Genomic DNA, 15,460 nt, shown 5'->3' on the forward strand with positions numbered 1-15,460 from the left:
ATGACACAGCAAAAAAAGAGCGGGATGAAAACCTACAACAGACTAAAAATAACAAGCATGTTTTTGACAGATTACTAGCATCAAACCCTTGAAAGTTAAATTGTCTTGGCTCTATGAGAGATAATACCGTGAAATAAAATGAGCTGTGTGCTAAAACAAAACCTGTTTAAAGCATTGTTATTGTCTTTCCTTTCTTATTAAAAGAACATGTTATTTTCCCTTTAATGTGTTTTAGAACTCATTTTAAAATCACAGTGAAGTACTTTTAAAGCATTGCACTCACTTTTCAAAAATTGTTTGTTCTTATCAACTTTTTCTAAAATTAATTTTGTTCATGCATTAAGATTTCTCGTATTTAATTTGTTACTGAAACTTTCTGTACATTTTGTTATTGTATATTAATTTATATGTTTACTTTATTTAAATACACACATTTTTGTTTTATGCATTGGTACTGCTCGGTCTCTTTCGTGCAGTGTCCATACCGATGAAAAGTCCGTCTGTTGTTTAAATGTATTAACTTTGATATTAACTGATGAACTGATTGAAATAACGAACTACACTACCCAGTAGGTCTAGCGAGAAAAAACTCGAAATGCTTTATGGGTAAGCGGGAAGTAAACACAAACACGTTGAACATGGAGCACTCAGAGCACAACCAAACTTCAGGCATGAAAAGTGTAAATCAGGCGGATATTTTACGGGACTTTCAAGTGTCGTTTTTCGCTATGAGTCGTCTGGTTTCATTGCCCTGGACCGTGAGTATGACCCGCTGCTAGCACACTTCTTATCCCGTGTATATGCACGGCGGTGAGGTATGAATGTCACGCCCAACTCCGTTCAAATAAGTGCATGTTTGTGATTCATTGCTTAGCTGTACACGTGCTCAGTTTCACTATATTACTGAGGTTATTACACAAATCGACAGATTCTTCTGCACACATCTGAGACACCTGCGGGACGAACAGTCTCGACCTTTTTTGCAGACTTGTATCAACTGTAGCTACTGGAAACATTTGTACAAACTGGGTTGACTTTTAAAATGTTATAGCTTGAATTTGCATTAATAAAGTTCTAATTCAATTTTTAAAACTTACAATGGATAAAAAATGAACATGAACAATTATAAATATATATAACATATAACATCACGTTCAGTGCCAGTCTTAATTTATGTTCTGAGAAATACTAGTTTATGCAAAGCAACAATGATATATTTGTTACTGGCCCTCTGCAACATATTTTGTAGCCTGTGGAAGACATATAATTCTGAAATTAAAGTCATTTTTACTTTAAGATTAAAGTTAAAATGCAGATAATTAAAGGTGGAATTCTAAAATAAAATCCAAATCATGGTTAAATCCATAATTTTGTCAGCAATTAAATGTATGACTTTTCTTAATTCAAAACCCAATTTTAATAATAGTATATTAACAAGTATACCCCATTCAAGGCTTTAAACCACTTTTGAATTTCTAACTGACATCTTCTTCTTTTCAGTATTTGGAAAAAGACCTTGAAAGCCACAAATCGTCAGACCTGATTTCTGAAATCCTAAAACAGGTAATGCAATGTGCAAACCTGTCATGGTCTAAAAATCACAAACAGTCATAAACAAAATAAACAAATATATATCTTTTCTGTTTTTTGCAGACGTGCCTTCACTCTTTGTGCCGTAAGTTTCCACCATCAGCGAAATACAGGAAGCTGTTCCTCTCAGAGATCATTAGACGGGTTGGTGGTCTGTCGCTGTGTCTTTGAACAACATTCATATACATTTGTTGGCATATATATTATAACCTAATCATGTCCTAATAACGGCTTTAAAGTTTTCAGGAGATAAAGTCTTTTATTAATCATAGGAAAAATAAGTTCTGACTGTTATTTGAATTAGCTTAGGTTAAAAGCAGTTGTTGATGTCCAGAATAACTTCCCTTATAGAACCAAAAACAACTCATCATTCAGTTTTATTTATCTTTCTTAATAATTTATAAAACTTACTCTCTGCAAGTAAGCAAGCAAACATGTTGTCCAAAATGCTTAACTATTCTTTTGCTTTGAATGCCACGTTAGCATTGATTTTAAACCTTATGGACAGTCTGGCACAATTTACATGCTTTTCATTCTTCATTTTTTGATAATTTTGGCTGTAAATATACATATAGCATACATTTTGAGAAGACTGTGTAGTTTTGTTTGGTCCTGGATTTTCTAGCTCAGCTCCTACAATAAGTCTGAAATATACAGTGGAAACAAAATTGTTTCATAATGTTAAGTGCAAAAAATGTGCCACTGAAACCCATTCAGACTGCAAGTTTTGATCCCACAGCCATCAAAGCATAAAACATGCATTGTATTATTTCTGGGTGTCAATCTGGGGTTTTGCCTCAGAATTAGTAATTTTTACTATTGTCCACCACATCATTGTTACCATATTTGGCATATGGAGAAAATACATGATATTTCCACTAGTTGCACTGTCACAATCAATGTTGCTACTAATTATTGACATATCGCAGGCATTTTTAATAACTTAAAAATTCTATTTAGCATGTAGTATACTGAAAATAATTATTTTGTGGGGTTTTTTTACATCTAAAAAAATAGTGTCATCGTGACAAAAACCTGGCATTTAAAGGGTTAAAATTCTGAAAATTAATGATTCTGAAAAGCGCATTCTGTGTGCAGAGCAATATGAGTGTGTGTAATGTTAAAGCGGGCCCTAAGGGTTTGAAAGTACAGCTGATGGGAAGTTAGTCATTATTATTTTGGATGTATCCAGGCTTTAACTGAAGCGTGTAAGAAGTGGAAACTTAAACCTACAGATTGCAGGAACCATGAAAGTCTGTTCAAACTTTCATGGCAATCCATCCGATAGCTGCTCAGAATTTCACTCTGGAATGAAGTGTTGGACAGACATCACACCAGTAACACGACAAAAGCGTCCTCTTGTGTGGTGTCTCCACAGCAGGAGGCTGCAGGCTGTGATCCTCTGGACGAGTTGTACGACGCCCTGGCTGAAGTGGTGGGAGCAGAAGACACGACAGAGTGCTACAAGAGCTACTTACTGGTACCAAAGCTGCTGCAAACACTCATCATTCACTGGATTACCGCCAGTCGCTACACAAGCTTTTCTCAAGATAAATAAGTGTCAACAGCCCTGCACATCAGTTGCTTAGTTGTGGACAGGGATCCACACTCATAAATTAAAAAAAAAAAAACACTTCATAGTTGAACACCCTCCCTCCTGACATTACCATGTTGGTTTTGTCCTGCAGCCCAGTGGTGATGCTGTCAGCCTGCTGGAAAACGTAGCTCTGATCTCAGACGGGACCACCGGCCTGGTGACCTGGGAGGCTGCTCTCTACCTGGCAGAGTGGGCTCTGGATCACCAGCAAGCCTTCACCGGCAGGTATCCAAATCCTAAAACCACAACGAGAAGAACTTCAGTCAATCCTTTGAAACCTGGATCTCCTTCACTTTTCTTGTGCTGCTCTCTGATGCCTTTTGCAAGTATTTAAACCTTTGAACACCAAGCAAATTGATTTGATTTCTTAAAAAAGTGAAAAAAGACAATGAGCAACTTCGAAAGAAACGTTCCACCAATTTCAAGGAATTTATAGATTTAAAAAAAAAAAAAAACTAACAATAAAATTACCCAAAAATGACAAAATATATTGGTAAAAAGTCTGAGCAAATTACCTGAAAATTAGCAAAAAGAGAGTAAAACAACAAAACCCTAAACAAACAAGGAAATGACCTGAAAAGAATTATAATATTGTCATATAACTTTAAATATGTAATTATGACAATTATGAATACAGTTTTTTAAGTTGGTCATTAGCTGCTTCCCGTGTTTTTGAAGTAAAGCCAGTTTGCTCAGGTTTCAAAGGGGTAAATGAAAAAAAAAGTACTTTTATTCAATAAAAGATTAAGGGTTCTACTTTTTATGACTGCATGTGTACCAAATTAAAAAAAATTGTTCCCTTTTCCTCCCTCTGCTCTGGTCTGCAGGACCGTTCTGGAGCTGGGCAGCGGCGTGGGGTTGACTGGCATCACCATCTGTCGTTCCTGCAGCCCGGAAAGATTCGTCTTCAGCGACTGTCACCCGAGAGTCCTGCAGAAGCTGAGAAACAACGTTCAGCTGAACGGTCTGACAGAGCAGACGTCTCCTGCAGTCAGTGTGGAGGAGATGGACTGGACGATAGCGACAGAGGAACAAATCAAACAGATCGGGGCGAGCATCGTCATCGCTGCAGGTATGTGTGTAACTTTGTAAGTAAACTGCACAGAGGGCAGACAGTCAGCCTCCTGCCTCATCCAGATTGATGAAACCCAGATGCAGATGTTTCTTTCTTGTTGTGCAGATGTGGTGTACGACCCCGATGTTGTTGGAAGTCTGGTGAAGCTGCTGTCCAAGATCATGAGGTGTTCGTCTCCTGGAGTCCGCCCTGAGGTCCTCATCTGCTCCACCATAAGAAACCAGGAGACGTACAGCGGCTTCAAGCAGCAGCTCGGTGAGAGACACAGAGTCTGACTGCAAAAAGAGCTGTTAGAGTAAAATCGTGAAATTGTTTGGATGCTGTTGACTGACTGAATATGTTTTGTTTTGACAGAAAAAGCAGGAGTCAGCCATGAGGTGATGACAGGAGCCGTCCGCCACATGTTTCCTTACAACAGAGTCTCTGCAATAGAAATGATTAAACTGTACAGGTGATACAACTGTAGCACAATAAAGATTTTATTTACAAATATACATCGTATCAAAGTGTCCTTTATACAGTCAAGTGCTCCAAAGTAGGAAAAAAATCTACTGGAATGGAAAGTTTTTTTTTTTTACAGGTGGGAGTTAATCTCACCTGTATGTTACTGCTGCATGTCATTTTTTAAAAAAGTTGAATGGACTCAAATTAACGGTGTGAAAAAAGGATTTCCCGAATGTTTCACTCTATGGATAATCCACACACCATCATTAACATCCTGTGTGCACTGAAAGAATCTACCTTCATCTACTGTCTTCCATCCCAGTGAATCTAACATGTCCTGCTGTGTCTTTTTCTGTTGGTTTGTCCTAAACTTTAAATCATTAAAGTCCCCTCCCCTCCCTCATCAGGGAGCAGAGATCAGAGGTAGGACGTTCTGGTCCCAGTTGTCGTCCCAGCGCTGCCCTCTGCTGGTGCGGAGGTTCCTCCTGAACGCTCCCAGTCTGCCCTCTGAACTGGGAAACTCTGACAGGAGAGACTGAAAACACACAAAGACAAATCAACATCATTTAAAAGAAGTTTAAGGCAGAAGGCAGAGAAAAGATAATGTCTGTTATAGTGGTGGTGTAACCTCATATGCTTGTCAGTGTTGTAGCTTATTGTATCGTAGATGATGTCTTGAACCATAACAAACTTTGTAGCCGATACAGAACAAAAACAGCAAACTGATGCTGCAAAGAACTGTCATCATTCATCGCATGAATGTTGTATTTTAATGTTAACACCTTTTAAACACCTCTAGACTTCATTTATATTCAGGATAAAACTGAATATTTAATAAGAGAGTTTTCAGAAGTCATTGTCACTCAACCTCATCTAAGATACTGACTTTTGCACAAGTTGCTAATTTCTCATTTCTACTTATGAATTATTAAAAAAAACTGCAGGAAAAACTTTTTTTTTAAGTGTCAATGACTAAAATTCAGTGACAAACATATGCAGCTCTGACAAACTTCAGAACTAGCAGCATTCAAGACAAATTTAATTTTGGGGGTCAAATTTACCACATTTTGTGTTCAAAGAGATGTAAACTGAAACCTAAACATTAGCCAAAGCACCTGTAAAGAAAAATTTCAAAAAAGAAGGGTGTGTACATCTACTCATGGATGAGAGGCTCAGGACAGCGTGAGATGTAAACATACATGGCGTCCTCCTCAGCTGGGGATAGCCTGCTCAGTGGTCTGAGGTGAGCAAGCAGCACATGCATGTTTCCCTCTGCACAGTGATACGGAAAATAGTTCCTACATGAAACTGCGCACAACAAGACCTCTGATTTTTCTGAGTAATCAGGTCAGGATTTCTGGAAACAGACATTGCTGTTGAGTTTTTCACTTGGAGAGAGAAGGCAGACATCTCAAATGCTCCAACACTTGGCATGCCAAACCAAACAATTCAGACTGATATACAGTGCTACAGTTAAGAGGAAAATATGTATTTCTGATTTGGGCGTGAACTGTCCCTTTAACATGAGCCACCAGCAGCTTATTCATACATGCTCATGTGTCGTGGGTAGATCTGCAGGTATTCCTCTCACCTTAAGCTGCTCTGCGAGCTCCTGAGAGCCTCTGAAGATCAGTCCGTTCTCCTCGTGCTTCACCAGCTCATGTAAACTAAGGAAAAAAAGAGAGTTCTGCATTAGCTCTGATACACATTTCAGTTCACAGATTAATTCCAATTTCCAAAGGTCAGCTTGCTCCAAGAGTCCAAGGGCTTTTTTTAATGTCAACACAGATACTTTTGAGTTCCTTTTGACCAAAATCATTCCTAACCTACTAAGAATGCAGCAATAGATTTCTAAATTTACGATGATAATTCTCAAGTGAATCTCTCTTCAGAAATTTGAGTTGATGGACACGTCATCTCGATCATAATCATCTCAAGTAAAAACATTAAAACCCCAAAAAGGTTTTGTTAGTGTTTCTGACAAACTGCAGCATTGATCATATCTCATAAAACAAAAGCTTTTGTATAAAACGAATCAGAGGGGCTCACCAGTTGAAGTGGATGGCACAGACGGGCAGGCAGCAGCCGAACATGTCCACCACCTTCATGGGGAGATCCAGACCGCTGGACGACTTGTGGAGGCACACACCCAGGTCTGCCGAACCTGAACACAAACATATGACGTGTTTAATGTTCCTCTTTTTGTCCATTCTGAGGCTGCTGTGTCAATGTGTACAACTCTACTAGCTTTCACCACTAGTGTTAAGGTACAGTTTGTTTTTAGCTTCTTTTCTTTGTAATTATTTGTGATATTTTATATTTTATGTGCTTCTTGACATTGAGTCCACAAAGTGCTGTAAAAAGCTCATTCAGAATATATATTAGAAAGAGAAATTAGCAGGCCCCGTTAATGCGGGCTGCTGCAATGATGGATTTGAAAACTTGTTTTGCTGTTGGAGGCTGCTGCTTTTGCAAGTGAGTTCATTTGGGCTGCAGCTAATGACATTTTATATCACTAATTAATATGCTGATTATTTCTCAATTAAAGAAGTATTTCAATGCTGGAAAGTTGGACTTTTCATGAAATGAGGCTGTCTTTGCAGTAGAAAGATGCAAATGCTTTTGAAATTGGAGTATGATTTTTATACTTCAAAGACTTCAAATTAATCTGACAACATTTATGCTGCCTCGGATATATTGTATTTACTATATTTATTTGCTATGAGCACATGAATGGCTCTCCAAAGCTGTATTCATGAGTGGGAAATTTTGATGAATCCCGAGTTGCTGAGTTGTGACGTTTCAAGGCAGCAGAATTGTGGAAAGCATGGAAACAGTGTAAAGAATTGACGGTAAAAAAAAAAAGCTATCATTAACTCTTTGTAGTTGCACATTTTAATATACTTGATCTTTTACACTATGCACAAGCATTTTAAACTTGCACTTCACCTCCGCAACACCTTAAGCCTTTATTCACTGAGAAAACAAGAACATAAAGCTAGCCAAGCAAATATAAGCTACTTATAATGTTATTCAAGCTTATAAATGAATTAAAATATCATCTACACACCTGATATGCTTTCTATGTTCTTTGTTCTGCAGCTGAAGCACAAAGGAGCTCTGTGCTACTTGCTGCTGGTAAACCGTCAGCCACAAAAAAAAACAACCTTTTTACTTCGCGCATCCATGTTTGTTGCTTGTTTCTGACCAGAGAACTTGAATGCATGTATTTCATAATTACTACTGCACAACTGGGAGGTACAATATTTGCGAGGAGCACGGGAAGACAGCATTAGCTCAGAGCAGAGTCATGATTAAAGTTTTGCAGAAATATCTGACTGCATCACATTACTGTGACTCGGGCACTTACTCAAACCTGAGACCAGCATGTTAAACTGCCTTCCCTTTATGTAAAGAGATGCAGCTCTGAGCAGAGCTAAACACAAGCGCACGCAGTAAATTTGCCATGAAATGTTTCACATATTCACCTAATAAGACAGGATAGTCTTCTGCCTCCAGCCAGGGAGTGCAGATCTTCACGTGCTCTAAATGCAGAGTGTCAATCAGCTTCCTGTAGTGTTCCTTCTGAGGACCTTTACCTACACACACACACACACACACACACACACACAAACACACACACTTTGAATGAAACCTCCTCTGAGATGAGACACCAGGATAAAGTGTGAGGTAGCAGAGGGTTACCTGTGATCACACAGACTAACGGTGGTAATGAAGCTCCCCCTTTAATGAAACCTTCATACTCTGTTGAGAACAAACAGATGAGAAGTAATGAACACACACTATCATATTTTATACTCCTGTTTGACAGCATCAGTTTAAAACCTGTCGTACCCTCAAGAGCCTTCAGCAGGATGGAGAAGTCTTCGTCCTCTGTGGAGAGAACGGATGTTTGTTTGATTAGAAACATACAAGCAGTGCTGGATTTAAAATGTCTGGATTATTTTTTCACAATATTAACCATCAGAATAATTAGTAAGCTATTGAGCAATTTGTTTGGGTAAATGAGAATCCGGTGATGTTGTTTCTCCAACAAGCAGCAATTTTTGCTTTGTTTGTTGGAGGCAACAGACAATCAAAACAGGAACAAAAATGATCATCTCCCCTAAAGACATTTATTCACAGCAGTTAAAGATTAGAGCTTGCAAATGACATGTATATTTGTTTTCATTTAATGAGAAAAATATCAGAAAATAGTGACAGTAAAATTTCCCACAGCCAAAGATAATCTATTTCAGTAACTTTTATTTGCAGCCAAAAGAAGCCAAACAGCCAAACAGCCAAAAAAAAAAAAGTCAGTTTATCTATGACATAGAAAAGGGTCAGATCTTGATATATGAAAAGGTAAAAATCGACTAAAATGATTAATTGATTATCAGAGCAGTTTCTGAATATTTTTTGATGACGGACCAGTTGACTGATTGTTGCAGTTTTAGAAAATAATAAACTTTCTGACATTGATCATTTTTCTAATTGGCAGTTTTTCTGTAAAATGACACCCTCAATTGCAAACTTTAGTTCCATTTTGCCTAGAATCCCACAATGCCTTGTAAATTGATTCACTTCTGAAGTGTGCTTTGTACCTTGTTGTGCTGCATTTAGTTGTTCTTTACTGTAAAAACATAATTCCTCCCTCTTTTCTTCACTTTTTTAAAATGCTCATTGTAAGTCTTACTGTTGATATTTTGACAAATTGTAATTTATTCTAATTTATAGTTAAAAATAATCTCATAATAAATAAGGAAAAATAAACACAGAACAGAGAGTTTTCATCACAACAGTGATTTAGTAGCTTCTTTAAACAATACACAAAACATACATCTCAATACGTGTATGTTTAGTCAGTAAGTCATCTTTAAATCTTCTCCTCTCACCTGTCCAGCTGGTGCTGCTGAGCAGCAGCGCAGGTCGCTCCGCCCTCAAGGTCACTGTGTCACCAGTGAGGTCACAGTCTGTAAAAACAGTCCTCTCCACCTGGTCAGACCTGGAAGAACATACAACAGGTGAGTCGAGGTAGTGTGTGTGCTTCAGGGTAATCCAGTGAGGTACAGCTAACTTACAGTCTGACTTTTCTCAGAAATGTACAGACGTGTCTTCTACCACTGTATACATAAACAGCAAATGCATACATAAATGTTTCTGTATTTGGAAACTTTGACAGCTGGACTACAGTTTTAAATGGAGTTCTGTGGCTTTAAAAGTGCATTTGTCTGTAGAGATAAAAGATGTCCAGCAGAGTTAAAGACATGCACACATAGAAAACTTCCACACATTATTACAAAATGATGAACTGCACAAAACTGAAGTCATTCAGTTTGTGTGTGAAATGCCTTTTTAACAAAATGCCTTTTTGGCACTCTAGAAACAGATGTGAAATGCTCCTGTTGTGTTTCTCACCCTTTGCTCTGGAACTCAGGGTAAGTGTTAGCCAGTCTCACGAAGAGCTCGTGCTGCAGCTTCAGTGGAGTCTCTCTGAAGATGGAGGCTGGTCTGTCGTACAGAGTCGTCGCCCTGGAAACAGTCAAAGTGATCTCCCTTCACTTTCCTTAATGTTAAATGGGCTGAGTGGTTAAGCAGGGTTTTATCTTCCAGCTCATGTTTGGATCCAAAGGATTATCCAAAAAAAAATGTTGTTGATATTCATTTTCCCCAAAGGATGGATGGCAATGATTTAACCCTTTAAAACCTGAGCAAGCTGGCCTGATTTCTTTCAACAAAAAAGGGGTGGGGGAAACAAGCATCTTAACAAGAAGTGGGTGAAAAACAGGCAAGAAAAAAGATAAAGAAAATAAGCAACAACAAAAAAGAAAAGCATATAAATGAATAAAAGACCTGAACAAAATTTCTGTAAGATAAAAAAATATATACATTCAAGTATTTTTTTCTGTAATAATATAATTATTATATCCTGTGGACATTTTCCCTTTTTATTTGATAATTTTCTAGTGATTTCTTTTTAAAGATAGTTTTCAGTCAGTATCTTGTCACCTTTTAGTAATCTTTTGTAATAAGCCCTGCATTTCTTGTTGAGTGGCTTATTGCCTTTTTTCTCCATTTTTACAATGGAGAGTAATCAAACCATTTTTCTCAGGTTTCAAAGCTTAAATGCTTGTTAAAGGTTGCTGAAAGCAGCAAAGTAAAACTGGCGCTGATCCAGGTGTCAAAGGGTTAATGAACACACTCTTTGGCTCCACCATCATGACATACTCTACTTTTTTGGCTCCACTGCTTGTGACCCTCAGATAATAGCTTCCTCTTCACTGGGACATATTCACTAAGTCTTACTAAATATCCAAACGTGTTGTTTCGTTAATGCCACACATTTATACAGTTTTGGCATTATAAACATCAAAAGGCTGCTGGTGAGGCTTTAAACCTTAATTTTCATACAAATAACATTAAAAAAGAAATCATACTTGATGCCCCAGTTTTTCTGTAAGTCGTCCTTCATCGCGTTAGTAACACACAGGTTGTGAGTAGCCAGAGGGCCGAAGGAGTGCTCATACCTGGAAGAAGACAGGAAATAAAACAAACTGAAAGCAAACCACTGTGAGAGTATGTTCTGACTTTGTGGGGTCATGCACATGAGAGAAAAATAACTCGAAAGCTTCCCCAGCGATTAATTGATTAATAATCTCTATAAAGTTGAGTGAACTGCCAGCGACAGCCTCACAGCGCTCACCACTTTGCCAGGCGGACCACCGGGTGTGTCGGGCCGTGGCTCAGGGCCATGATGGTGTAGCCGTAGTTGTGCCAGTCGATGACGAATCTGCTGCCACGCAGGACGCACGCGAGCCAAGCCACTGCGATGCTGGGCAGGCCCGGGGGATTCTGGGATACAAATGTGATCATTATCATCAGTCTGAAGGGCAGCAAGGAGAAAGTGTTACATTCACTTCATAAAAGTAAAACTAATAACAGCAGAAGTTGGGTATAGGTAATATGCACTAAAAAAAATTAAAATGGAAAACACTGAAGTGAAAACACTAGTATGGCCGTTTATTCTTACGCAATTTGGTCCTTTTAATTTTTTTATTTATACAGGCAAAAAAATATTAATCAATATTTCTGTAAATGTGCCAGCTGGTAAAAATTGAAAATGCTGTCCATCTGTAGATAGATGGAAACTGAACATCACACTTTACCTGCATCAGTATATGAGACTGTGTCTCCATGTTCAGCAGCACATAAAGAAGCTGCAGACACTGAAGAATCACCTTCGTCACATATGTGAGGATTTTTGGTCCCACTGGGGGAAAAAAAGCACTTTGTGTAAACAACATCATCACTTTTCTGGGATTTTTCATCACTTGTGGAAAAATCCTTAAACAAACAAGGTGCAAACAAAGTGTAGAGGACACAGTAATTACGACATGGATCTGCTTACCTCGAACACCTTTGACCTCTGCTATAGGCACTATCCTTATTTTCTCCTCTCTCAGCACGTCTTTATGAGGTTTGGTATCTAAAATGAAAGAGGAAGAAGAAAAAGACACTTTGTTGAGTTTTGTGGACTTTTGATTTGATTACCTCTCTAAGTTTGTAATATTTAACTTTTATTACTACTTTTAATTATTTATTTTATACTAAAATATTTTTGCTTGACTCAAATAACATTTTCAGAGCAGGACTTAGCAGGGTATTTCTTACAGAGTAGGATCAAATTTGAGCACTTCTTCCACCAACTGGTAAATAATCGCAGTGCATTTAGGACTCTGATGTTTTAAAGTTATTTAGGGACTATTCCTTATTTAAGGGTGGGAAGTGGGAGGTGTGAAATGGGGAGAATGGGGGAGGCACTGTAAACTATTTCAAAAGCACTAGCGAGGAAATTGTGTGTTTTGATTTAGCTTAATTGAGGGACATTTGTCTATATATTAGGGATTGACAGATTATCGGCCTGGCCAATGATCAGGGACAATATTTGGTGTTTTGCCGATTATCTGTATCTGTGTTTCATTTTAATGATTGCTGATAATATTAATTAACTAAAAAGTGTGTGTATTACATTCAACCAACACCAGGGACGACAGTCTGCAATACATGCAAGGAAAGTGTCAGCATTGGAGGAACTTTTATTTAGTAAAACTTCAGGGAGCTGTTTTTATTTATTCTTTTTATATTGAAATTTTCACTGAATTCTTTTTTTAAGTTGCAGGTAACTTGCTGTACATGATGTTGAAAGTTTTTGTTTTAATTGATTATTTACTAAAGGCATTTAAACAAAGTCTGGAGTTGAAATTTGTTGTCAACAACAATCAACACTGCCAGAAAGATTTAATTTTTATTGTACACGCATATCTGTTATCAGTCTCATTAACTACTAATAGTTGGTATCAGCCCTGAAAAAACAATATTGTTGGACCCCTACTTTAAATGATTGCATTTTGCATTGTAAATATTCTCAGAATACCTAAATCTTGAAATACACATTTGCCTTTTTCAAAAATCTCCAAAATCACAACATTTATAATGGCTACAAACTGTGAAATATGCTTTTTTCCTGACTGAGAGAGGGTCATTCATTTTTCCTCAGTCACTCAGGGAGGTTCAAAGAAAAATATTTATAGCTTTGAGGCTGAGGGTCTTATAAATATATTAAAAAACAAAGTCACAATCTGATACAGCACAGTCCCTTATGTACTTCCTTTCACTGCTGTGACAACGTGATTAACAAAGTTTATTAACGTCACAGTTTTTGGGAGACACCTTGATATAAGGGAAATAACTGAATGTATGAATGTCAGCATCAGACTTCATTCTTACCTAAAAACCCGACAAAAGTAACATTATATCCGTGTTTGCTGAGGGACAAGGCGTGATACTGCATCCGAGGGCTGCGACCGATATCCCCCAACACCAGCACACACACCCGCCGGTCAGTCCCGCCGTCCCGCCGCCGCAACCACAGCGACACCAGGACGGTAATAACAGTCAGAGACACTGCCGGCCACGTTATATCTGAACCTGCGGCATAAAGCGCGATTAAAACCGCCGCAATTAACACAAAAAATGCCAGAAAAGCCGTGCAGGTGCAGCGCGTCGCCATGTTTGTTTGGGATTTGTGATGACGTGGCTGAGTAAAGAAGGAGGAGCTTCATATTTAAAGTGACCGCAGACTTTACGACGCGCTCAGTACAAGACCGGAAAAGTACGTGATTGATAATAATATACAATACATTTTCCCTATATTCATAACCATCCCCCCCCCCCCAAACTTAAACCAATGGATATGTTTTTTTTAATTTGATTTATTGTATTCTTTGTTGTAGCCTATATTTTGTGTTTTAGTTGGATGTATTGTTGCTATGTTTGTATTTTATATTGTATTTTGTTGTACATATCGGTCTTTGTTGTATATTTTCTGTCTTTTTTGTGTACATTGGTCTTTGTTTTATATTGTTTTTTTTGTATATTGTTCTTTGTTGTTTATAGGCTATATTTCATAAGCTATAAATTGTAGCTTTGCTTCATATAATGTAGGCCTATCATAGTTTTGTACATTGTTTTTTGTTATATCGTTTGTTTTTGTAATATACATTGTGTATTTGTTGTATACAATTGTATTTTTACTTTATGTAGACTATAATGCATTTTTATTTCAAGAACCATACTGGAGGGGGTAATAACAAAGCATTTCACTGGACATATGTTGAGTATGTCTAATATTACGTCAAATTTGAAATATTGACCGTCAATTTTAGGTTTTGATCTGCATTTATTATTTCCAGAATTTCTTTTAAATAGCTTATTTCATGTCTTAAATGGAGACATGTTTTTGTATTGTAGATTTCAACAGGATTTTTAGGTTAAATCCTTCCTAATAGCGCCTTTGATTCTTGAAATTATGATTTTATGTTGATAAATGGATCTAATTGTAACTCCCTTTACCCCCCTAATCGAACTCTGTTGAAATCCATAAGCTTTCTTTCTCTTTCTTTCATTAAATAACAAATCCACATACCACTGCCTATTATGTTTCTGTTAACTTCTTTTTTTAGAGAATGGTTTCAGACATTTACTGTCTCCACTTTTTTTCATATTTGTATCTATTTATTTATTTAAAGAAAAAAGTAGACTTTATTACAATTGTGTGGTTCCCTCATGCAAAACCTGCAACAGTGCAGACAGGTAAAACTGCAGGAAAACAGGTATCTGATTTGATAACTGATGACAGATATTGATGACTTGTCATGACAGTTTTGGTTACTACATTATACCTTGTACACCTTGCAATACTGGTATGTTTCTTTGCAGGAATGTTTAATAACTTTAGGCTTTATTCAAATTTAGACAGAGGCAAGAAAATGAATATGGAAATAAATAAGAATAAAACACTTTGGTGGTCTCCTAAAACAACGCATACACTTCACTTTATCTCTCTGTTAACGCACTTGCACTGGTGGAATGTAATTTAGTACATTTACTAAAATACTGTTCTTATAAGTACAGTTCTGAAGTACTTTTAAAATTTAATTTTCTGCTGCTTTATATGCTGCCACATTCAGTGGTAAATATACTTTTATTACAACATTAGTTGCAATTTGGGCTACTTTAATGTTTATTATGTATATAATCATTTATTAATTTTATTATTTATTATGGATTAATCACGTATACGTTTCTATAACTATAAGAAAAAAAACCCAGTATAGCCACTAATATATATCATTCTAAAGTGGGCCGTTCTGCTTAATGAAAAGGCTACTTGTAACCTACGCGGTAATTTTAGT

At 37.2% G+C, this 15,460-nt stretch overlaps 2 protein-coding genes across 3 annotated transcripts; one reads left to right on the forward strand and one right to left on the reverse strand.

Moving 5' to 3' along the window:
• The first annotated feature begins 632 nt into the window (after nt 1–632).
• eef2kmt (eukaryotic elongation factor 2 lysine methyltransferase) lies at nt 633–4,756 on the forward strand. Of its 2 annotated transcripts, none has more exons than XM_042505038.1 (8): nt 633–758; nt 1,501–1,563; nt 1,654–1,734; nt 2,969–3,070; nt 3,279–3,412; nt 4,015–4,259; nt 4,368–4,517; nt 4,617–4,756. In XM_042505038.1, exons 1-8 carry the CDS (start codon nt 639–641, stop codon nt 4,715–4,717), a joined length of 996 nt encoding a protein of 331 aa, XP_042360972.1. In that variant the 5' UTR covers nt 633–638; the 3' UTR covers nt 4,718–4,756. The 2 variants fall into 2 exon arrangements, with proteins under 2 accessions (XP_042360972.1, XP_042360973.1); XM_042505039.1 differs by having other exon boundaries at nt 2,972–3,070.
• Nucleotides 4,726–13,778, reverse strand: alg1 (ALG1 chitobiosyldiphosphodolichol beta-mannosyltransferase). Its single transcript, XM_042505037.1, has 13 exons — nt 13,494–13,778; nt 12,115–12,192; nt 11,873–11,976; nt 11,410–11,558; nt 11,144–11,233; nt 10,125–10,238; nt 9,602–9,711; nt 8,562–8,600; nt 8,412–8,471; nt 8,195–8,305; nt 6,756–6,870; nt 6,298–6,373; nt 4,726–5,241 (listed from the first exon to the last, which is right to left on the reverse strand). The coding sequence occupies exons 1-13, from the start codon at nt 13,774–13,776 to the stop codon at nt 5,110–5,112; spliced, it is 1,461 nt and encodes a 486-aa protein (XP_042360971.1). The 5' UTR covers nt 13,777–13,778; the 3' UTR covers nt 4,726–5,109.
• Between the last annotated feature and the right edge of the window lie 1,682 nt (nt 13,779–15,460).

Source organism: Plectropomus leopardus, chromosome 17 (genome assembly GCF_008729295.1).
Source record: "Plectropomus leopardus isolate mb chromosome 17, YSFRI_Pleo_2.0, whole genome shotgun sequence".
In the NCBI taxonomy this organism is placed as follows: domain Eukaryota; kingdom Metazoa; phylum Chordata; class Actinopteri; order Perciformes; family Serranidae; genus Plectropomus; species Plectropomus leopardus.